General features: G+C 45.1%; 1 protein-coding gene across 13 annotated transcripts in view; it reads left to right on the top strand.

The window, feature by feature from the left end:
- The first annotated feature begins 416 nt into the window (after nucleotides 1-416).
- The window catches only part of PAX2 (paired box 2), a 147,333-nt gene continuing 122,749 nt past the window's right edge, over nucleotides 417-25,000 (top strand). For 2 of the 13 annotated variants that reach the window (XM_069610480.1, XM_069610477.1), the window contains exons 1-3: nucleotides 699-1,653; nucleotides 7,260-7,428; nucleotides 9,599-9,796. In XM_069610480.1, coding sequence (XP_069466581.1) covers nucleotides 1,611-1,653; nucleotides 7,260-7,428; nucleotides 9,599-9,796 — 410 coding nt within the window. In that variant the 5' untranslated portion in view covers nucleotides 699-1,610. Of the gene's footprint in view, nucleotides 1,654-7,259; nucleotides 7,429-9,598; nucleotides 9,797-25,000 lie in introns of all 13 variants that reach the window. The other 11 variants (XR_011268586.1, XM_069610483.1, XM_069610481.1 and 8 more) reach the window with 10 other exon arrangements.

The following is a 25,000-nucleotide window of genomic DNA, read 5'->3' as shown; positions in this document are numbered from 1 at the left end:
TCTCTTTACCAAAATAGGGTAAATTATCCCACATGAACAATACGTGATTATTTTCATTGTAAGATTGAATGGGAACGAGGGCTGCATAAAGATACAACACGTGTGTGAGTGAGAGACAGGGGGAGTGAGCGAGAGATTGAGATTAGAGGGGGTACCGTGGGTCAGGCTCATTCTAATAAAACTAAAAACAACACGGACGCATCGCGGTCCACACTCCAGTGGCTCCAAATGAATATTGGAAATTAGCGCCGAGGCCAGAGGGCTCCTGGGCCTGTGTGTGAGCGCACGGTCCGCCCACAGACCCCACAAGCCTGCTCTGAAAATAGCGCTGGAAACACAATTCTGCCGGGACTGCAGATCCATACGAAGCATCCGACGAGAATTCTCGCGGCGTGGGCACGGCGAGCGCGCACACATGTTCAGAGCTAGGGAAGGGAAATCTGGAAAGCTGTCGAGGATTGTCATGATATCAGGATGGCCGGTGCGTGAAAAGAAATCGCGAATGCAACGCCTCCATAGAGGCGCACCATTAGATCAGGAGCGTAACTGCATGCGCGTTCTGCAAGACTGACTTCTAGAGCATGAAACAAGAGCAAAGTAAAATATCGGATATTGGAATACATCGCAACATACCACACAGGGAGTCTATGAGTATTGTGCCTATAAACCTGCGCGTAAAGGGGAGGCGCATGAAAATGCGCGAGGTGGCGGTGCTGCCGCCGCCAACACCACACCCAGTCCACACGGGAAAGTGAAGTAGTGAGAGATAAGCAGCCTGCAGCTAAGAGCTCTGAATATTCACTGCCCGCGTCCTCTGGCTGCTTATCTGACGCTTATCTTATCTGTTAGTTCCTTTCCTCTGTAGTTTTAATCCTCTGCACCCCCCCTCCACTCATCCCTCTGGAGTGACAGGGAAGGCAGGCACCTCCTGCAGGGTCCGGGCCCCCTCCCTGGACGAATCACAGAGTGCTCGCATCTATTGCCTTTGTCTGACAAGTCATCCATCTCCCGGGCCAGGGAAGGGGGGGCTGAATGCGGAGGGGGGTCTGCAGCTTTTAGAGAGACACACACGGGCAGAGGAGGCCCCACTCGTTTGCCAACCCTCCTGGCAGACACATCCCACCGCCAGCGCCTCCCAGTGACACAGGCTGCCTCCGCTGCTGCTTCCATCTTTCCGCCTCCCCGCTCACTACTGGGAGGGAGTTCTGCACCAGCTCCGCGCCCTCGCCACCCCCTCCCACCCCCCCGGAATATCTGCTCGCTCTGAAGCTAGGACAGCGTGGTGGTGGAGGGCACCTGCTCTGGAAACCCCGCTCTGGTGTCTGCCGGCCTCCCTGCTCTGAGGACCTCACCCTTGCAACCATGACAAGAGGCACCATCGGCTGCCCCGCCAGAGGAAGCCCCCGGGCCTGCTGAGCGGACCCTCGGACGGACAGGACCCCTGGCTCTGCCCTCTTTTGGAAACTTCTCCCTGTGCTGCTGCTGCTTTTGCTGCTGCTCCGGGTCAGGGGCTGCTATCCGCGGGAGCCCCCCTTTTCCTGACCGTGAAGTTCACACCAGGAGCAGAAACGGCGGCTACTGCCGATTACGTCCCCTTCCTCTGCCTCCCCATGGACATGCATTGCAAGGCGGACCCCTTCTCGGCTATGCACCGTGAGTACCGCCGGAGCCCGGCTGAGCAGCTCCCCTGCACCCGAGCACCCTGTTCTCCGCTCCTCGCACTTTCTGCCTTTCACAGCTCTCCTTCGCTCGCTTTATTTATCCCCGTCCCTCCTCTCCTCTCCATCAAACTCTGTTTTCCTCCTTCTGTTATAACTGTTTGGCCCCTGTCTACGTGTTATTTCCACCTGCTCACAGTCCCCCTTTTCCGCTAGCTTCCTGCTTTTAATGTCCTTTCGGGTTTGCTTAGTTTGTCCTGGTTGTTCGTGTATGTGCTATCGCACCGGCCCGTGATTAGGATTGTATTCGCACCACTGTCCGTTTCCTCGGCGTTCCAATCCGCTCCTTGTATGTGCCGTTCCCACCCCACGCTCCTAAGTCCCACATCTCCTGCACCCCTCACCTCTTAGCTGGTGGCCTCATATTTGTGTCCGAGCCTCTACGCCTCCTCCACACGCCATAGCTTTTTATTAAGGGCCCGCATTTGCCTCATTCCCACACATGTGAATTGTGTCCACGCTCTAATCCCTTGCAATTGTATTCCCTGCCCTCACCCTTTCTAATGTACCCTTCTTTTCCCCACCCATCTATCCCTCGCGCTTTTTCGTTCTTTCGTTCCTCCCTCGGCCCCTACACATTTGTATTCTAATATTATCCACTGCCTTCGATTTTTAGTCATTTGCCGAACATGTATATTGTTTGCTTCGCTTTACTCCTTCCTTTTGTTCCTTTGCGTTAATCACTAATTTGTCATTCTTTCATTGCCTCGATTCGCATGCCGTTTTTTGTTCGCTTCTCACTAATATTTTTTTTTTTAACACTACCCTCACTCTATTCTGTAAATGTGTGTATTCTTTGCCTTGCTTGGTTTATTAACATGCCACTTGGTCTCTCCCTCGCCGATCTATGCCCGTGGTTCTTTCTTCTCATCTTTGTGATGTTATATTTAGCCGGTTTGTTATTTTTGTGTATGTATACATAGCCTTCCTATTCTCACAACCGCCTAACACATTTAGCACCATTTCACCTTCCCTCAACACTTCTCCCTTTGGGCCTGATTCACAAAAAGTTTTCAATGGGATTGCGCCATTGTAAAACGATTTTGTAAATCGGTGCCTTTGCGTCTTCCCCTCATGCACGCACTCACGATGTATTATTTTCTGCCATTGCACCCATTTCTCTGTTGCTATTTCCTTCTCGCCCTCTCGCTGCCCCTTCCCTCTTCTTATCCTCTGCCTGTCTAGTCCTTATTCGGCTCGTCTTCCCTGCATCCCCTCGCCGTTTCCTCCTCCGTGTTCCCTTGTACTTCCCAGGGTCTCTGGGGGTTCATGCCCAAGAAGGTAGCCCCCCTGCCCTATTAGCCCCGGCAGGTGCCCATTATTCGACGTCCCGGATTGGGGGACATTGTTCATGACACCCACCTTTCTAGCTTATGATAACCAGTTCCGCAACACATCTTTTCCCCGCTACCGGGGAGAAATTTAACATGGGGCCCGCATGCTGCTTTCTGCGTGGCAATCTTTCCAGCAGAACCGCTTCATTCTAGGGGGAAAACTCAAGACGTGCCGACATTTTCCTTTAAATGCAGTACGGACTGATTTTTCCCCACTTTAATAAACGGAGACTATTTTTTTAAGCAACGCTTTCCTGCACTCTGTCTGGGCCACCTTCTGTTCTAAATTCAAAATGAAGATGCAGGAAGTGCTTTATTTACAATGAACCGCCTTTCGGCCCATCGACCAGTTCGCATTTCAGTAATTTAAAAATAATGTCTATAGTGGACGTTATTTTAGGCGCTAGAAGCGGTTGAATCACCGAGTCGTGTCCGGATACACCTCGAGTTGAAACAAACCCCTCTCCGCCGAAATCTAATCCAAAACCCCGCCAAAGGGTTCGGGAAATCTAAACAATAATAATACAGGATTAAATATCCAACTCCATCACGCACTCGGAATTAGTAATTACAATTGGTCAACTTCCTGGGATGAGGGAGAACCGACAACAACGCACTTGCAGAAACGAAAGGGACAAGGCACAAAGCTATCATAAATGCCAATGGCAGGTTCACACGGGCATCAGAAATGCACACATGCTGGCAAATACTCTGACTAGGCAATGCAGACAACACCAATGCAGGTTGCCGTCAGTGTGCATGTGTTTCAATTGCTCTGGTTCTGAGTAGTTGTTTGTGCAGTAGAACAGCGCGCGTGTGTGTGTGTGTGTATTTGTTTAGTGATGGATACAATAATTTCTTGCGTCCACCACTCAACTAAATCAAGCAATAAAAAAAAAAAACTTTCACTGGCATTGGACATTTCGTCGGAAATAGCGCATTTCAATATTAGAACATCTGAGGGAGGAATCGGGGTTTAAAACATGACGAGAAATTCGCATTTTAAGAAAATATGAACGTGGCTCTGCGTTAAAACACATTCCAGGGCAGCCGTGCTTCGTTCACGGAAGACGAGAAGCCACGGAAGAGAAGAAGGCTCGCAGTATCCTTAGTAGCCAGCCTTGTGCACCTGCCCTCTCCGCGAGTTTCCCCCACCACACACACACACACACGCCAGTACAAAGGTGCACACAGCGGACAAAGGGGAAGATACAATAGAAAGGACAGGCGGACACAGAAGTCAGCGGGGCCCGGAGTTTAATTATTAATTTTTTAATCTTTGCCGCATCTGCTGCCTTTTAATAATATGTAATGTGAGTTATCAAAGCGCCCCTGCATTATTTATCGCGTCGGCGCTGGGAAAATTGGCGGCTTGTAACTTTATATCCGACATGTGCAGAAGCTGCGTGAGCACACAGCTACAACAACACATACACAGGCAGAGACTCCCCGCAACCTGTACTCTGGCTGCAGCTCTGAAATCCAACATCAAGGTGGGGGACAGCAACCCCCACAAACCCGATCATTGTCATCCGCGGTTAGACTCCCCCCACCAGCTATCTCAATGCAAATTGGACACTGTTAAGCATGGAGCTACAACCAAGTGGAGACCCCCCGCCCCCCTTCACCCAACCCATGTACCAAGACAAAATATCGAATCCTCGTCCCTACAAAGTTGACATTGAGTGTTAGCAGCACTGCACATCCTCCCCATTCCCAGCCTGGTCACTGTGCGATCGGGGTGTCACCTCCAATCATCCAGAAGGCGGGAGCTGCCTCTCCCACAGTGCTCCCCTTGTGCTGGGGAGGCCCGGCGTGTATGTTGCCGAGGAGCAAGCTGTGTGGCAACAGCATGCGACCCGTGGACTCTTAGGCGACAGATAAGGCCCCCTGCAAGGAGCGGGAAGAAGGGACGCAGCTCCCTTGGCAAGTGAGGGGGCGGGGGTGCTGCATTTTAAACCAGGAGATGGGGCGCAGGCTACCCCACGCATCGTTCCAACTGAGCTGCTGGAGCACTGACCCAGCAAATCTTGCCGCCACTCCACTTTTCGAGCCAGCGCTCTTTGGTCTTTGTGTGTGTGTGTGTGTTGGGGTGGGAGTGAAGCAATCTTGCACACTGCAAATCAGGGGCAACAATGGATGTACGTCCAAAACAACTAAGTGGAGAGCACCCCACGCCCGCGCCGTCTCGACGTAGAGGTTGTGAACGCACGGGGCTCTCAGAAACAGAGGTACAGCGGGTGCCTGCAGCGCTCCAGGTGAGAGGAGTAGACGAAAGCGCCTAGACTGTCCCAAGCCACGCTTGGTCTGTCGCAGGGAGGACGGTGTCTTTGAGGACATTATTTGGATCGATCGAGTTTCCTCAAGTTCAGGGTCAGAAACTGAGAGAAAAACGCATGCGCCCGAATCGAGCATTTCACCACACCGGTCCGAGGAGGGCCTGCCTGCCCGGCCGGCCCTGCGCGAGTGCAATCTCACACATATGGACGAATCTGTTCTATGCGGGCTCTCCCTCTCTATAGTGTGGACACGGGCTCGCAACCACCACCACAGATATGCAGGAGATCCACACAGGGGTATTTGTTTGAATATCCATGTGCTCATATATGATGTTACATTATGTCGATACACGCTTCCTGTCCGACCCAAACATCAAAGGGCAGTGTTGTGTGGATATATATAGAGATGCACGTGCGTGTATAGCGACGCAGCTGTCCGCATGTGCTCGTGGAGCGTGAACACGCACAGAGGTTTGCACCTATTAGCCAGTGACACGGATACGCATATCACTTACACTGAAAGGACACCGCTTTGATTAGATCGGAGAGCCCCGCAGCGCCGAGCACCGCGCCTCCAATCTCCTACCTTCACCCTCCTCTGCAGGCAAATGCCCCGAGCGCATCCGCATGGCCATTCTGTAGCTATATGCGTACCCCACAAACACGCCTCCACCCCTTCCCCCAATCTCACAGGGAGTATTATCGATGCACACATACATGAATGATCATCTATTGTCTAAATATCTAGGCATACTTCAGCGTCGGTATGCCCTATGCAATGTAGAACTAGTCTTCATTACGCCAGGGTTTTGCTGTTCGTGTGCATACATGGGGCTACAGATATAGAGATACCACGTGCTGCATGTGTAGAGACTTGGTGCCTGATTTGCAAGGCATTTTCCAATGGGAGTGCCTATTATAAAACGCTTTTGTAAATCGGGCCCTTGTTTAATGCATCAATATATATCGTTAAATGCATTTCAGTGTGAGTTGACGTGGTGGATATATCTGTGTGCGTCTCTCTCCCCCTCTCTCTGTATATATATCTTTCTTTGGTGTTTTGTCTCTTCATATATAGACGGGTACACTCGGGGACATTTTTTTTGGCACAAGGAGACATGTACACCCAGCAGTGCACAGGACCGCGTGTCAAATACATTTATCAGGCGGCTGGAAATGCGATTTCAAGTCCTTTCCAGAATCCGATGGAAAACGATGGAATTTCTCTAGTAAATTCTGTAAATAAGGTCCCGATTGTGATAATGGAACTGTGAGCAGAAATGCGCTTGTGTGATTCCTTGACCCTGTAGCCCTGTACAAGCGAGTGGACCCTGGGTGGCACCAGGGAGTCCGCCCTTCTCTCTTACACCTTTGCAGCGCAGAAAGAGCATACCCCTTTGTTTACAGTTAATGCAAATTGTGTCCTTTCCTCTTCTCTTAATCGAACTTCTTTCCCTTTTTCTTATATGTTGACCCTCTGTTGCCATTCATCTTCCTTCCTTCCTTCCTTCCTTCCTTCCTTCCTTCCTTCCTTCCTTCCTTCCTTCCTTCCTTCCTTCCTTCCTTCCTTCCTTCCTTCCTTCCTTCCTTCCTTCCTTCCTTCCTTCCTTCCTTCCTTCCTTCCTTCCTTCCTTCCTTCCTTCCTTCCTTCCTTCCTTCCTTCCTTCCTTCCTTCCTTCCTTCCTTCCTTCCTTCCTTCCTTCCTTCCTTCCTTCCTTCCTTCCTTCTTCCTTCCTTCCTCTTTTCCTTTCCTTTCCTTCCTCTGTTTCTTTCTATCCTTCCTCTGTTTCCCTGCTCCTACATGTCTACTGTTTTCTTTGCTCGCCAGTGCCTCGCATTTGCGAACTGTTCTATCTTATCCGTCTTCGACTAAATAAATATCCGTTTCGTTGGTGTCCCCGCCCGCCCTTTTCCTTTTCTCTCCCCAGCAGGGCATGGGGGTGTGAACCAGCTCGGGGGGGTGTTCGTGAACGGCAGGCCTCTCCCGGACGTGGTGAGGCAACGGATAGTGGAGCTGGCGCACCAGGGGGTGCGACCCTGCGACATCTCCCGGCAGCTGCGGGTCAGCCATGGCTGCGTCAGCAAGATTCTGGGCAGGTAAGGATAATGGGCTCTGGGGGCTGTTGGAGGTGGGGGAGGTGGGGGGGGGGGGCACAGCCAGGAATTTCAACGCCTACATGCTCCACTCACCTGGGATCCTACTACCCTAAACGTCGCGGAATTCCTAAAACACGTATTCCTTCTCTCCTCCGCCCCCTGCCACCACAACCCTGAAGTAAAACAATACATTCTATACTGTTCCAGCTCGTCCGTACTGTGGGCAGTGACTGGAGCAGAGCGGAGTTTCCGAACTCCATCCAGCAGGATTTCCACCCCTCTGCCACTGAAGGCCTATGCTCCACTGGGTGTACACTGGACTTGCAGGACCCCGCTCCTGAGTAAGACACACACGTTAATTATCCATTCAGAGCACTTTAAACAATTCCACAAAGATGAATATATATATACATATATATATGCTGCTTCCTGGTAGGGAGTTCTGTTAATGACTGCTATGTATCCACCTCGGAAGGATGAAAGGCTGAGTTACCCCAGCGCGACCCGAACGCTGGTTTCGCAGGCTGGCCCCATGTCAGAGGCATGCCATTCGCCCCCTCCATGCTGCCACCTCCACGGTAAACCCCTCATTTTTTCCAAATGTATGAGGGTAGGGGACCCACAGGTTTTGATAAGTAAGCGATCCCCACCTACCCCAATGAAAACATTGTCACTTTTTCAGGCCATCCTTCGTGTTTGAAAAGCTGCAGTCCCCAGTGTACGTTGTGGTATCCCTCCACCCATGCCAGCGTGTTAGGTTGTTTTACACTGCTGCTTACGTACCCTGCTGTACAATAGCAAACAGACCAGGGGGTTGGCCGACCACTTTAGAGCGTCTTACAAATAATGCCTCGGCCCTGAAGACGACTCGTCGGCAGCTCCTTAACCTTATTAAATCCCGATTTCATGTCTTTAATGGCAAAACGAGAAGAAAAGCATTTCATCTTTTGTTTTTCAGAATGCATCTCTTTCTTAGAAAAACATATGCTTGTATGACAGCCAAAAAACGTAGAGTGTACGAAAGAATCGATGGCGGTTTGTTTTTCCTTACACTTTTATATTAACAAGTACCCTCGTCGGATCTAGATTTCACCTCCTGCCCTTTTCAGCCAGACAGTTTTTTTTGTTTGTTTAAGGTGTATGCATTTTTGGAGTACAGTGGGTTTTAAAACCTAATTTTGATAAGTTATGTTTATGCTTCTATAGCAACAAAGGCTCTCGCCAGGGGGGTGGGGGTGGCAGAGAGCAGCGTTTCGGTTAATAAATAAACCAGTCGCCTTTTGTGGTCGCATAGAACATGGCAGGGAAAGCTCTGTGGCCCGAGTTAATGGGTTCTATGTCATCGAGAGAGGTGACTACACAATAAAATGGAGTAGCCACACTTTGATGATTATGCTCGTCATGTGTGCATGTAAGCGGTTTCCAGTGATCCATACCATCAAACACTCCTGGGCCGCATGCAACATGCCTTTTATCGGGGTCCGGAACAGGCTGATATGCACATGGCTATTTTTTTCTGTTAAGGCACTCTGTGCTAAAACTTGACTGTAGAGGTTCCTAAGTTAGCATCTTCCCACAGAACTATGCAAGCCGCGTTTGTCCTCAATAGGGCTACTCGCGTTTTTGACTGTGTATCAATTTCTTCTGTACTTTATACCTCTAATTGAACGAAGTCACTGTACATTGGGAGAATATACAACCATTAAGGCTATCCAGGGAACTTGGTAAATTCAAAAACCATATCTTTTCTAGAAGATGATTTTCTGTTTCCCAGCAAAGCCATGAAAATGACCCCTGCTTCACACCAAGTTAAGGAAGCTCTAATAATCCCAGGGTGGTGGTGACAGAGATGCATGTCTTGCTTCAACTACCCAGTGATTGCCATGATTTGAACACCTGCAGAGGCTGTACTCTTAAAGGCGCTCTTTAAGAGCTTTGCAAATACGGGTGGGTTGGACACCATGTTAGTTTGGGTTCTGGAATCTATGTGGTACAGTATTTGATGCCTTTTACTGGTTAACGCATGCCACATGGCGCAAGGCGAAGCATTTTGAAGTCCAATAGACTTCATTGTTCTTTTATTCATCCATTGGGTTTTATTTTAGCGTTCATTCATTCATTGTATTTTACTCATTTGTCATTCATTCATTAGTTTGCTCTTCTCTGGCAGGTATTACGAGACAGGGAGCATCAAGCCCGGGGTGATCGGCGGCTCAAAGCCCAAAGTGGCCACCCCCAAAGTGGTGGATAAGATCGCCGAATACAAGAGGCAGAACCCAACCATGTTTGCCTGGGAGATCCGGGACCGGCTGCTGGCGGAAGGCATCTGTGACAACGACACTGTGCCCAGCGTGTCCTCCATTAACAGGTACAACTGTGCCCACCTCATCCCTGCCCTCGGCAACACCACGTGCTGCCACCTTGTATCTCATACGGCGGCTGCCTTGGTCTTTGGTAGTACCAGACAAGGTCATGATAGGCCCTTTTTCTTTCTGTATGCTGTATCCATCTCCTCTTAAACTGTCATCATTAGCTCTGCGATATAAAACAGTGGTTTTAAAATATGTGCTCCTAGACACAGGTGACTTGCATGTGATTGTCTGGTTGGGTGCAGCTGGGGCAAGATACCCGCTGTCTGACTGCAAGTTAAATTTCTACAAGAGAATGAATATTGAAGGCACCCTCGCCGTCTTTACTCTGAGGGCAATAAAGGATCTCTTTCTTATGGAGTTGGACTGGTGGTCCATTCTTTTGCCGGAGGCGCTTGAGTGCAACCAGGCTTGGGACGGTTGGGCAAAGTCCCATCGCAGTATTTATATATATATTTGTATATATTAGACCGATGTAAAGTATTTCATTGAATTGATAGCTTGCTTGTTACCTTTGACTTTTGAAGACCTCAGATATTGGTGAAGGTGTCTTCGATAAACAATTGGCTAGAAAGAAGATGTTTCATTAAAGTGGTATTTCGTATTGCACTGTTTGTGCAGCTCCCACTTTGTCATGTGTTGCCCACTAGCCGTGGGTTTGTTACAGAAAAGTGGCTGTGCAGTAGGTCACATCGTTGACTGTTGATGAAAGGGAATGTCGGGGAGATGCAAAGTGCTGTCTATGCGTATTATTGACCATTTGTGTAAATTACAAATCATAGTTTGTGAACTTAAAATCTCTTTAAAAAATGCATCCACTGGAACCCTGACCTAGATCATTTGATTGAAAACACATTGTATGACCGTACATATATCTCCACTCTTGGGTAATTTTCTAAAATACAGAATCTAAAACACATAGTCTGAATAAATGATCATTCTCTTTCTTTCCCTAAACCCATGATACCGCCTCCATGCTGAAAACACGCCTCTCTTAGCATTCCCAACAGTTGAATAACAAACAACCTGTGCCCAAAGCGGGGCGTTTGGAACAAACTGGCCTTAAATTGTCTCCTCCGCCCTCTGCCCCCAACAAAGAAGTTTCAGTTCCTGCCGGTTAGCGGTTAGTCATAAGTAATTTCCTTTTTTTTTGTTGCAAACGTCTACAGTTGACTGGTTAAATATTTACAGCTTTTAAAGGAAAGAGGGACCAGCGAGGAGGGGATGGGGGAGTTTGGGCTTCGATGCAGTCACCCTCTTACTTAGGCAGGAAAACATTTAAGGTGCAGTAAACAAAAACACAAACAATAGCACGTCATGCAGAAACAACCACACACATTGACGCATATCATGTGAGATTTGCACTGCAGCACATGGAGAGCTGCCCTTGAAGATTTCTGTTTGTCGCTAAGTCTGATTCATAAACCTTAAAACTTGAGCAGATTTGGAAATGCCCGGACAATCTCTGAGATGACCACATGGAAATGTGATTCACAAGGAAGTACTTAGGGTGCCTCGCTGATGCTCCTTGACCCTCCAGATGTGTTCCAGTTATGCGCTTTGTGAATCCGGTATAAGGCAGCAGATGCAAATGTGATTGTAAGTCTGGCACTTTGTGTAAAATAGGAACACGCTGACAACATGGACCATTCAGTACAAACCCAAATGACAAAACAAGGATGTCCTTCTAACCCTTTGCAAGTCATCCATCCGCACCTTCCGTTCAACAATCTCTCGCTCTCCGTGTCTCTCCCTCTCTCTCTTACATTTCGCTACCTAAGCATTTTTATAATACACTGAAGCCCAGTCACTCTTTGGTCAGAATGCCTGATTCATCACTAGATGCCAGCTTTGCCACGAAGCTTTGAGGCGCTGGCTTAACACATACGTGAGTTCGTTTTACGACGCCGTGGCCTGCTCCCAAGACATGCTGAAAGCAGCAGGTACAATTATCTGGCCAAATGTACCTTGGCTGGAGTAAATAATCCCCCCCCCCAGGCGTGCCGTGCCCTGAAATACTACTGCCACAGCAGGAAATCACCCCAGTGTGTGTCATCTGCGTGAAATAGCTTATTAAGTTATGAACAGGGCAACATAATACTGATGAGCAAATCATGCAGCCTCCCCGAACTAGGGCAGGTGCCACTGACGCTTTGATACATGCTGAAGTGGTAACATCTCAGCACCTGTGGCGAAGCAGAAGGCGCGTGAGAAAAAGACTCACTTGTGCATACAGGATCCCCCTAACATAAAAAGGGCATTACATGAGAAGTAACCTCACCAAAAGACGTCAGAACCTGCCGAAAGAGCTAGGACGTCAGAGAAAAGATATTACCTAGTGAGAAGATAAGGCTTCACGAGGCGAATGGATCTCCTTACACGAAAGAAAACAACAGCAGAATATGTTATGAATTGTAAAACGGCCTGATTTTCAATATACTTTTGACTGCTGGGAGGTACATCAACCATCTGAGCGGACCATGATGTATTTTGTGTTGTTACTAACTGCAAACCGAGGCAATGGCATCAGCAAAACACACATTTCAATATATTGGTTTCTTTTACAAAACACAGGTGTGGGTTCAGTGTGTAGTTATACCTGCATGTAAATTATACCTACCTCCGCTGTGCATGATTAAACAAATGTTTGATACATTTTTAAACCACTCCCATTCTGATATAGTGTACACGCTACTACTAATACTATATATTACTCATTAAAAATACAATTTAAGTACCTTTATTACACTTATGATGCAATAACTTTTTTCATGATGCTTGAATATCAAGGTTATTGCTCCTCATTTCAGTGACACTCATTTAGTCGGTCTCAGAATGATGAAAGTCAGAGTACCCAGCATAGATCTGCATTAGTGACATGGAGGTTTAACAAAGTTCGGTGCTTACCAGAGAAACATTTCCATTTCTAGATGATCATCTTTTTATATCTTTTGTGTATTTCTTGTTTTGTTATTAAATACATAGTGCATGATAAGACTAGCACATCATGTAACCCTGAATCACGCCTCCTTACAAATTGCATGTACCAGCGCCTCGATGCCCAAGGGCTATAGCGCGCTTTACAAATCCAAATAAATAAATAATAACATACGTTGTAATCTACAAAGCAAACACAAATTTAGAATGAAATCAATAAAGCACGAACAAAACTGCAGGTGACATCCTCAAAAGCATAAACGAGACCTGCGGAAGGATTGCAAAAATGGCAAATAAAGTGAAGGAGAGGGAAGTAAAGAAGTCACTGGCAGCAAGTACTCCGCTTTATCGCTAGGGATGGAAAGTTAGGGGAACAATACATGTTTTGATGACAGTGTCTTCTTTGTGGCACCATCAGAAACACTGTTAACTATGAGGGTATCTACAGTGGCGCAAGGACAGACATGGAGGCGGACATGTTGGGAGGCAAACTTGGTTGTGTGTATTCAAATATTTATAGAAATTAATGTTAGAATGAGTTATGATTATAATGCTCATAAATTACTCAACTGCACCGCTCGTTTGGATAACATTTCCATAGAGAAGACAAAAATGTTGAGGGAGCGCAACATTTTGCCCTCTCGTATCCATTCTATATTCACCTTCCTGGGCCAAAGGGGAACATTTGTTTATAAAACGGACCTGAATGTAAAATGGACCTGGTGTAATTAGGAGACTGTGTCTTCTTGGGCAAGCTGCAACCAGTGGAGCCAGTGATATTCTCCTTATTACCTTTGGGGAATTGGTCTCCCCTTGTTTAACTCTCGACCACAGTTATGTTGTTCCATTTTACTTTTAAAATCACTTTAGTATCGGGAAATGCAAAACGTTAAGGAGTTAGTTATGACTTTTTGTGTACATTTTCTAAATGTACCCTTTTTGATCCTCACTTCTTTGTGTTTTTCTAAACCATTGTTTGGTTGTGCATAACTGTATAAAACTGAAGTGCAGATTATCTATCTATCTATCTATCTATCTATCTATCTATCTATCTATCTATCTATCTATCTGTCTGTCTGTCTGTCTGTCTGTCTGTCTGTCTGTCTGTCTGTCTGTCTGTCTATCTATCCGTCTATCTAACTATCTATCTATCTATCTATCTATCTATCTATCTATCTATCTATCTATCTATCTATTCACATGGTTATGTAGAAGTACTTATCTACCGAGCTAGATGGAGGATGCACTCGCTGAGAAGAAACAGTGTGATATGTTGTGAGTATTTAAATGTAGGAAGGGGTTGTAGTCCTGCATGAGTGAGTGGACCATTAGCTGGCTGTACACAGACCTCTAACAAATCAACAATGATCATAAAGCCAACTGCTTGGTGTCATACAGGACAGAACCGCAAGCAATTAGGATTTTTACAGATGTAGGTTTTTGCAGAAAGATTGTGCTATGGTTAAGCTCCTTATCAACTGTTTGGTCATAGTTTCTTTTGTACTGTAAAGAAGTGTATCGCTGTTCAATTGTCCATCACCATTAGACCTTTGTGACTATGGGTGTGGTTATGCTTCGTAAAAGCAGCAACGCACAGATTTGTGAAATGTGGTGTTTTTAGAAAATAATGCTAAGAAAATGAACTCCATTTGATCTGAATCATACATGGAACTCTGCGCTTCCCCTCATGGTACCTTTTGGGCTCTGGATATAATTGGTTCGCAGTGCAGAAAAAAAACCTGCATTTCTTCAATGAGAAAATAACTAATTTCAACATAGAAACATAGTGCCTGATGTACAAAGTGTTTTTGAATAGGATTGACAAATTGTAAAAAATGTTTTAAATCATGCTCATATTGTTAGAAAACATGGCAGACAAAAAGCGCAAAGGTGGTGAAAAGAAGATGTTACAAAAGAAAATAGGTTTTAGTAAAAAATAGTTAAAATCGTTTTTGTCACATTGGGAAATAACATGTTTTAATTCAGTTGAGTATACGATGAAGCAAACCAAAATAAACCTGTTTAATATTACAATGTTCATAATGATAATGATAAGAACCAGGGGATTGTCACATACGTCCCTAGCGTAATCATACAGCCAGTCCATAGCACAGCAAGAAGAGCGCTCTGTCCAGAGCTTGCTGATTCAGGTTCGAATCCTGGCACGGCCTAACTCAGCCTTTCATCCTTCTCAGGTCGATAAATGAGCACCACACACGTGGGTAATAATAAGCAGTGCTCAGATCCCTGAGTGTTTGCAGCGCTATATAAATGCTAAATTATTATTAGAACACCCTAGTGGTGTTTCTGGGAAGTTGATTGGTCAATCTGCGGCCTATACGCACTGATATAGCCCGCAGATTGATTACAGCCGGTAGATCGGGTGTTTGCAAAGCAAGCAGCTTCATCGTTGTATTCTGCAACGTGGAAGCTGCTTCCTTTGGTGTTTATGAAGGTGTTCATATACACCACATGGGTCTATATGAACACTTTCACATAAATCAAAGCAAGCAGCTTCAACGTTGAATTCTGCAACGTTGAAGCTGCTTACTTTAGTTTATATGCATGTGTTAAGAATCGGGCCCTGAGGGTGTTCTGATAGTTATAGACCTGCAGCTCGGGCCGTACCGGGCGTTATGGTCCCTCATACCTCATTACTCAGTCTTCAGGGCCCATATCGCCCGGTACGGCCCTCGCTGCAGGTCTATAAAGCTATATTATGTGACAAACGCAACCGAGAATTATAGCCATTTCACATTGATTCCTATTGGGAAAGTATTAACAAAAACTATTACAACAATCAAAAAGTAGGTATTGATATCTTCTTGATTAAATTAAATACACAAAAAACACAAACACATCCAGCAATCACAAATGCCTCTAATTGTAATTAGATAGATAATTGCTTACATTTGTTTACAAGACACACCATGGAGGGGGAGTGGTGAGAGATACCATCAGAAGAGCAATGCAGCTCGAGAAAGAAAGAAAAAGTTACAAAGTATAACTCCATTAAGGTTTAAGAACATTATATTTTGGCCATAATTGATAAGAAACAAGTGTATATCCTCTTTAAAGCCAGATTTTCTTTGATCAACTGTGATGATCATTTTCACATCCAATGCTGCACTTGCAGATTATGCTTTTGGGTTTATACCAGACGTCCAGAGCGGGTCCCGCAAGGGAACCTCGTAATAGGGCAGAATGGGTTTACCGGCACCTTTACCGGCGCTCTTAAACCCATTCCGCCAGGGTCCTAATGAGGACCATTTTTAGCAGTGTGCCCACTGACGTACCATATGTGCATCTGCCGACCCAACCTGGTCTAAAGCTTTTCCCGTTCATGAGCTTAGCTGTGCCACGCCTTGGATTGACCCAGGTTAGAGTGGGATGACACTAATCCATTCACCTTTTCCCTTCCTTGTAACATCTTTGATTTGCCTGCCTTTGATAACTGATTCATTTGTTTTTTATATAAGAAACACATATGCTTAGGACTTTTGTCCTTCGGCTTTGTGCAGTCAATTTATCTTGACCATTTAAAAGACACAAACCATCCATTGGGATTACCCTGGTCAACCATGCCCACAGTATTTTTTAAAAAAAAATTATTTACATTTTTAAAGTGCTCAAACAGCCCACGGGCATCGAGGCGCTGTCACAGAAATAGTTTTTTTTTATTTTGCGTTGCATATTTATAACGTGCTTAAACGGGTGTTTAAGCACGTTATAAATACGCGCGTTATAAATACGTTTCTAAGCGTGGACCGGGGATGGAACCTGTGTTGCGCATGTTGTCTTGCTTCCAAGGCACGCACGTTGCTGCTGAGCTATCCGCCTGGGACAATAATAGTATAGTTAGGACTATATCTTGAACCCCTCATGCGCCCAGATTTTACTAATGCATTTAAAATGCACCATTCACCACCAATCTATCACCTGCTGGCATACTATATTATGGTCCACACCAGATCTGCCTTCAACACATATCTCTTTTTATATCACACCACTTTCTGATCAATATATCCTAAGCAGAGTAAGGTCCTACTGTCTTAACTCATACAAGATGTGTGCACTTTGATACCCATACAGTGGTGTGCTGGTGCAATATAAAACCTACTAAGACTGTAAGAATCCAATGAGCCTTTCCAGCATGCTCACAGCACTTGATTTCTTATTGGCTCACACTGATGATGAGACAGCCACAAGATGTGGACAACAGGCCAGGAACAGAGTTCCGGGCCAGGATGAGGGAGCTCAAAGTCCTGAAAAAAATACTTTTGGCTCTTTGTTGGGGACAGATAATGTTTATCCCGGGTCAGAACTACTTAAAAACACACTTACTAGTGACGTAAAGTACCTATAAGTATGTCACACCAATTTGAACTTGAAACTTATAGCACAGCACATTTTAGAAGATAATATTTAACAGTATTTAAGATATCTCAGATTCTGAGCATTCAGTTCCTTTTGTTAAAAAAAAAACCCACACACTTTAGGCCGAAAGAAGAATGGATTACTGTTTTTGTGGCTCACAATCTTGAGTTCTGGGTTACTCTGTGTATGCCCAAAGACAGAATCAAGATCGCTAGTATGATTACAAAATGGGGCACACCCACCAATGATGGGTTGATAGGCTACAATAATTTTGCTGCCATTGCCTGCCAGCCCCTCTCTGGGAGAAGCACTTGTCACTTTAAGCAGCCAACACAATGGCATCTACTTTGCTCCTTGAATGTTCCGAAAGGACTATTTGGGTGCAGATCTGGAACCTAAACTCTCCACTTAGTAATCGCAGATGTTTCCTCCAATGCCAGCAAAGACACCATATTAGACCCCAGGTTGGGAAGCATTGCTGACGGTCAGCCAAGGTGCCATTGTATTTTAGGGACACTACTCGATTTGCGCCATCTTGTCACTTCTAAATGTATTGACATTGTACATGTATTTTTAATCTGCTGTGTTGTGCTATTTTGCCATAAAATGTCTGTTCACCGAAAATTTCAAAGCAGTCAGTTGTGGGGCATTTACACTTGTTTCGCTCAAGTCTGGTTTCATCCCAGACATGTCGTCTTGTGTGTGTATGTGCGCCCTGATGCCTGCGGGTTTTCGGCGCGTTACAGATAAAAATACAAAAATGCATCCCACCAGCAGTGGGCAGTGCCCCTTGGCGCAGTATGCTTCCAGTAGACCCTCTCATAAATATTCATTAGCCGACTGAGCCCGCATTGTGTCAGGCCTTCTCTACCGGCACATACATGAAAGACCTTAGTTGTAGAGGAGACCATTGCATGACCCCACTACTGATACTCTCGGCTCTTCAAAGTTACAGAGCCAAAATGTGGTTAGTACCAAGGTACACAAAAGTAGGTATATGGTTATTAAATGCCATCAAGAGGTTACAGTTGCCCTCTCAACAAATGGCAGTTGGAACTATGAGAAAATGCATTCATATATTGGAAAGTGACTTAGTTCTAAACACGTTGCTAAGAACTGTTTTTGCCTTGTCATAACTACTTCCCTCACCTGCATAAAAAGCAAATTTGCTGGCATGCTCAAGGAAACATTGCCCACATCGCAAACACAGATTAGATTACTTTTCAGACAAAAAAGTAGGAGCTTTCTCCAGAGTCATCAATCGATATTAGGAGAGAACCGTAATGGTGCAATATCTCGATGCACTACTTGAAAACCACGTGATCAGCCACAGAACATTCTGGCTCTGAATAGTGCTGTGCTTTCACTTCGTGCAGGAAGGAGGCGTGCAGGAATGACGCAACTGCACCCTCGCGGCCCTGAGAGGTTAAATAACAGTCCTGATACAATCCTGCAGTCTGACTGTGGGCTGCTGCTCCGAGTGATTTACATACATGCATGCATCGGCAGAAAACGGAAACACAGCTCCTGACACAAAACCCAGCAGAGTCCTCGCTGCCGCGCAGTATGGAAGTGAGGCCTGCTCATAAGAAAACGGAGGTATACATCAATGTGGTTCGCAGCAGACGTGCTCTTTGACAGCCTGAGAGGCTCCGCACTGTCATGTCCACACCTGCATTTTGTATCACAGTGGCACAAATTCTATATACAATTTTTCAAAACGGGTCCATTACACAGTTCAAAAACACGGTGATACCCACTGAAATATTCCATTGTGTGTTAAGATGAATTCTGCTGTGTCAAAACATTTCTACTAAAAACGGTGTCACGCTGATAGTTTGCCAATTTGTGAGGTCGCATCCCCTGCTTTCTGACCTGGGGCCTAACTTGCTAAAATAAGAGATCTCCCTGCAAAGGACATGGCCCGATGGCTCCTCTCCCCAGTAAATATGCCCCTTCATATGAGCAAAGGTGGGCGCAGCGTTCTCCTCCCTGTTGTAGCTCTTCTTTTGGTCCCAAGAGAGGTCTTAATAACAGGACTTAATCTTTCAGTTCGCGAATTGCAACTCCAATGAACACAAAATAGAAACAAAGACCCTCCATGAACGCCCAGGGCCAGATTCATGGAATATTTGCCCAGTTCAGAGTGAATTTACACTGCTGAAAAGTGACTTTGCACTGCTGACACAAACATTGATGAATGGAACTGTGCTAAGTGTATTTTTGCCGTGCAAAGTCATTTTGAACTGCAAAATTGACTATGTGCTGACTTTTCCCTGACTTTGCACTCCAAAAATACACTTTCACTTCTTTTTCAACCTACTTCTTTCCCAAGAAACACATGGGACCCATGCATAGTTACGATGTTTGGGAAAAAGTTGATTGCCCGAGATGGTATGCCGATATATGGGGGCACTTGTGTTATTGAGCTTGACTAAGAGATCACGTTCAGTTGCCACCTCAAAGGTAACAGTGGATGGCAAAAAAGTGGGGTAGATTGATATTGTCACCCCGTAGATGGCACATGGCACGAGGAAGCGAGAGGGAAAGTTCACTGTCTGCCTGTTCTTCTTACCTGTCCCTCTCAGGCTCACACTTGCAGTGTGTTGGTTGTGAAGTTACCTCCAAAGTTATCAATGCTAATTTTAGTGCCATCCTCTAGAGACCTCACTTTAGTGATCTACACTAGTATAGAGTGATCTTGCATGACACAATTCACCACTCCGATTATCACACAAAGATGATAGCCACGCATGCTGTTATGCAAATACTAAGTATATCTTGTGAAGAAACAAAACACAAATGTAAAAAAGGTATATTTTCTATCTTGGCTCAGGCATAGTGATACATAGCAGTATTAATGTGTATATTTTCTTACGAGGCTACATCTTTTGCCATTCTCTCCAGGTCTAGGGACTTAAAACCTGCTTCTGTGACTTGTTGCACCATATTAATATTCAACATAAAATACACAGTTCCAGAGCTAAAGGAAGACTGAGGGTCTAATTTACAAAGCATTTTTGCAGTGGGATTGTGCCATTGTACAATGCTTTTGTAAATCAAGCAGAGCATTTTGGGTTGTCCATTTCCTTGCAAAGCTTTGCAGCCTTTTTCTAATTTCGCCCAATGACAAGAACACTAAACACAAACCTTGAACAGACTTTGTGAGAAAAGAGAGCATCATGTTCTTTAAACATTTTTTGTGTGGCAAATACTCCCAGAATAAGGAAGCATTCTTACCAATGGCATCGACATTTTTGTCCCCCCGGTAAACTACACCACAACCTTTCACTTTGTGTTTTTATTGTGAGAGAATCAAGCCATTGTGTTCACTGGCAAACAAAAAAACACAGACACAAAAACTGACCATCGAACATTTTTGCCAACTTTACAGACCAACCAGCTCTTCTCTGAAGGCCCATAAATCCAGAGCAAGCACAGGTAACCTCTCGAGTGCCTTTATTATCGTTCCCACCTGACTCCATTTATTAATGTCCCCTTCGTGAAGGATGGCCCAGCGAGGGTGGTCCCCCTCTGGAATCCTATCCCCGTTGCAGCAACAATAAGCCCATACAGAGGTAGAGTCAGAACTGAGCTCGCACAGACCCATCTGTCTGAATGAAAACCAATCAATAACCCGGTAACCAGATCCACTGTCGCTGGGAAATGGACAGCAACATAGTTCAACAGGGGCGGGGAGGAGGCAGAGGTGGGGAGTATGTTTGTACGCAGGGAGCGTTGTCGGAGTTTGTGATTTTTTCACATGATTTGTGTACCGATTGCTTGCTAGAATCACATGTATAAATATACAGCATATATTGAGTTCATACATTCTGCAATCAAACCAGGGGTTATATTATATGGATTGTGCAATCGATGTTGTTTCACAAGAAGTCCCGTCCGTGATTTGGCACATCTATGTTTAGGCACATGAGTCTGATAAGGTTTCATCATTCCTATGAGAAATGAAGAGTTGCTAAGGCTTATCTTCATGCCCTCTCGCTGCCCTCATACGAATATTCACATCTCCTTGCAGACGAAAGGAAGCCGAAAGAGGTATAGACAGCATCGTGAGTTTGAGGGAGAATAAAGACTCCCAACCTTTGCCTTCTGGCGAAGTGAGTGAATGAAAGGAAAAGCACTTATTGAAACTGACACTTTGCGCAACTGCTTCCATGTCTGTAGTTCAGTGCGTTTCCATCTTTATGCATTTCCGTCCATTCATTAGCATTGGTGAATTTGCATCGTTTTTTGTTCAAATCGGGAATCGGAGGTTTGGGGGGCGGGGAGGGGTAAGCTCTCACACCTCCTCCCCCCCGTTTCCAAATCTGTGTTGCTTGTTCTCTCACAAATGAACAAAACAGATGAACAGCTACCTTAATGTTTTTTCTTTTTACAAACTGTGACAAGTCACCCCACTCCCACCACCAATCCCTGCACCAACCTCCCATTGTATATGTACTATCCCCTTTCCATTGTGTTTCCTTTAAAGCAAGCAGCAGCAATGTAACTGGATTGATACTAGTGCATTGATGTACATTTATAACAATTGCAAACGTATTGAAATAAAGACATGCCATCATTAACTGGCAATCTGTGGAAATGGTAAGTTCATTATTCAAGAATAGGCTCTCATAGACCCACAAAACAACTTCTGATGTCCGAGGCAAAGCACTCTTTTTGGAGTGAAATGTAAAGGCAGCTTCTCCAAGGATTCCTCTGTTTTTATTGGGAATGAGTATCAGCTGCTTATTATGGGTTTCTTCAGGGCAGCCTCCCACACCAAATATTCAGGGCTATGTACTTAGCACAACACTTCTAATAGCATCTCCTTTGTGTTTCGCCATTGGATGAGTACATCATGTCAGAGTAACTTTACAAATGCATAGTTTTTGTGCATTGGAAGGATGTGGCAGAGATAATAAAATCACTCCAGTCTGGCTATCACAGAGATGAAGAGCTGAATGTTTTTCACAGAGGCACATTCCAGTGGAGGGCAAGGGTCCATGCACCAGCGACCCATCAACACGGCCCGTGGGCAAATTAAAAGCCTTTTGGGATGGTCATGAGCCAGAGAATTGTGAAGGTGGGTGTTGGGCAGTATCTGGCAGGGAATACCCGAACAGAAAGTAACCTCAATATGCCCACTGCCCCCTCCCTTCCCCCCTCGCATCTCTGAACAGCACTGTTGGAGTGTTGCCCAATTCAGGGAAACGGGCCATGCAGGTGCAAAGCCCAGCTTCAGCAGCGCGGGCCACAGCGGCTTCAGTATTAATTAACTTTGCACAGTAACCATGGTCCATTCTTGCGTTCAGCTGCCATCAGCATTACATTTTAATGAGCTGTTTGTAAAGCATGGACCGCCTCTTAAGAGGCAAGCCAAACAAAAAAAAACAAAAAAAAATTCATTTCATGCACCATGGTCGCTTAAAAAAGGGCAATTTGCTCAGGTTCCAGCATATGTATGTGATAAATGTTAACTGTGCATTAATCGCATTAAAGAGGCCCCTATAAACTTTTCATTTCTAATTAAATTCCGTCCGGTGGTTCTCAGAAACCCAGCGCACTATGGGCCTTTGTTTATGTGGAAAATTAAAATGCAAATACAAAGGAATTTATTTCCATTACTGGTGAGATGTGCTGGGGTTCTCAGTTTAACAGCCTGCAATTATTTTTAATACGAGACCTTTTTTGACACCAGTATCCATCCCTCAGGTGGGGCTATTGTTTTTAGTTCAAGGGCACACGCCTCCGACCCTCCCTCTCCCACCCCGCTGCTTGCCTTGACCTGGAAACAAATGACCAAGGGCCAGGAGAGGTTAACATCTAATATAGTGCTCTGTTCTTGACCAGTGATGTATGTAGGCCAGAGAATATGCACGCATTAATGGCTGACGTCTTACACGATAAGCCCGAAGAGCGAAAACCTATTAACTGAAAAGATACCATCTAGCTCAAATGCTGCTGAAATAATAATAATAATCTAAAAAGATATAATTATTATAATAATGCGTGCGTTTTGTTACGATACACCTCTTGGGCAGTACTGCAGCACTGCGAAATGGACATATGCATTATTTGTCTCTCTAGTACTACCCGTAGTCGTCCGCTGTCAGCATAATGACTTTGCAGGGTTTTTCCTGACGATATGATACTAAATTGACATTGTGCAATGGCCCATGATGCAGGGACAAAAGAGCAAATACATTAAGGAGATCCCTGACACAGTCTCGCACAGGACGCAGTCAATGGCCTATGTGCCATGTCAAACCGGCAAAGCCCACTCCGTTCTGCTGGCAGGAAAGGGTCCAACCTTGTTCTATCAGTCTGTTATGGGAGCTCAGGGCAGGAGTTAGAAGAAAGTCCTTCAGCTCTCACACTAATCCCCATTTCGACTCTGCATTGATGCTGCTTGGGATACAAGTCACTAGGGGTTACTATTGCGGCAAAACAAATGGAAATTCTGATCTGAAAGCAAACCGTAAAAACGGAAAGAATGTAATTAATGTAAAACATTGTTTTAGTTATTCTGATCCATTTATAAATACTATAGTCTATGACAGTATGAGCCGCAGAACTGGTGGCAATGGATTACAGTCCTATAGCGCCATCATAAGGGGTTTGGCAAAAGGATGATGAACCGAGAAACAGAGATGCAAATTGGTTAGTAAATGTCGCCAACATAACAGCAGAGCATAATTCGACCATTATTCACGCTATTGTTACTTAATTTTGATATTGCATGTTAAAGAAAATCTACATAGTTTATTGTTTGACCCATGTTTATACACTGTAATGATGTCATTCCTTTGAATTGTGTAAAATAAATCAAGGGTGTGACGCCATTCCCATAAAGTACAGATTTTCAAAGCACTTCTTGTACATGTAAATGTACCTATATATTATTACATACGTGTATATATGCGTGTGTCTCTGCCCCCCCTCTCTCTCTCTCTCTTTCTCTTTGACTCTCTCTGGTCTCTCTCTGGTCTTTCTCTCTCCCTCTCTTTCTTTCTCTCTCTCTGTATATATATGTAGAAAAATGTGTTTGAGCTAAGTCACGCATGCCACAGCGCCAACTAGTAAGCATCACTGAAAGTACACCTCTAGTTCAGAGCTAAATCAACACTGCATTGTGGGTATGCAAATTATCACAAATGCAAGCCTTTTGCGCCTGGAAATTCTTAATTTAACAAACCACTCGTGTCACAGCACCACACCGTACATAGCCTGTCCAAGTCATTGAGCAATATATTTTGGGTTTGTAAATCATCTGAAAAGCATTGTTTTTTCCTTCAGAAAATGTCTCTGTTTTATAGGGTGGCACATCTTTATACATCGAGCCTCACAATTTCTTAGAAATCCTGCTAGAGCTACAAGTTAAATTACTTAATCTTCCCCTCCCTCCTTCCCACTTCACCCATGACCTCAAACCGGTCATACCTTCTCCCTACCTCCCCGACCTCAAAACAGACATTGTAACCTCTTTCACCTAACCCCTCTCCCCTACCCTTCCCCCACTCTCCCATTCTTTAGTAAATTGTTCTACATATTGTTGTAATGACTTGTTTCATGTTTGTAATTATGCTTCTCTCACTTTTGTACATGTTGTTAAACTGTAAAGTGCTTTGGAGTAAAGCGCTATGTAAATTCAATAAACATAAACATAAACATAAACATGCAGGACCTAAGAGAAACACTTGAACAATGGTGACAGGGCTTTCTGTAAAATGGTGCATGTCACCATAAACCCACTTCATATTTGGTACAATGCTGCCACCCAGAGGTCAGCCATGCACAGTGAAGATTATTTGCGATCTACTGCAGTTTGTTTGCCCTGAATGCCAATAAAAGTTTCAAACATGCCATACTTGCCTTGCCAGCTAGAT

The sequence above is a fragment of the Ambystoma mexicanum genome, chromosome 8, assembly GCF_040938575.1.
Source record: "Ambystoma mexicanum isolate Mex_15411 chromosome 8, UKY_AmexF1_1, whole genome shotgun sequence".
Taxonomy (NCBI): Eukaryota; Metazoa; Chordata; class Amphibia; order Caudata; family Ambystomatidae; genus Ambystoma; species Ambystoma mexicanum.
The sequence above is the reverse complement of the archived record's forward strand: the minus strand, read 5'-3'. Positions and strand labels throughout refer to the sequence as shown.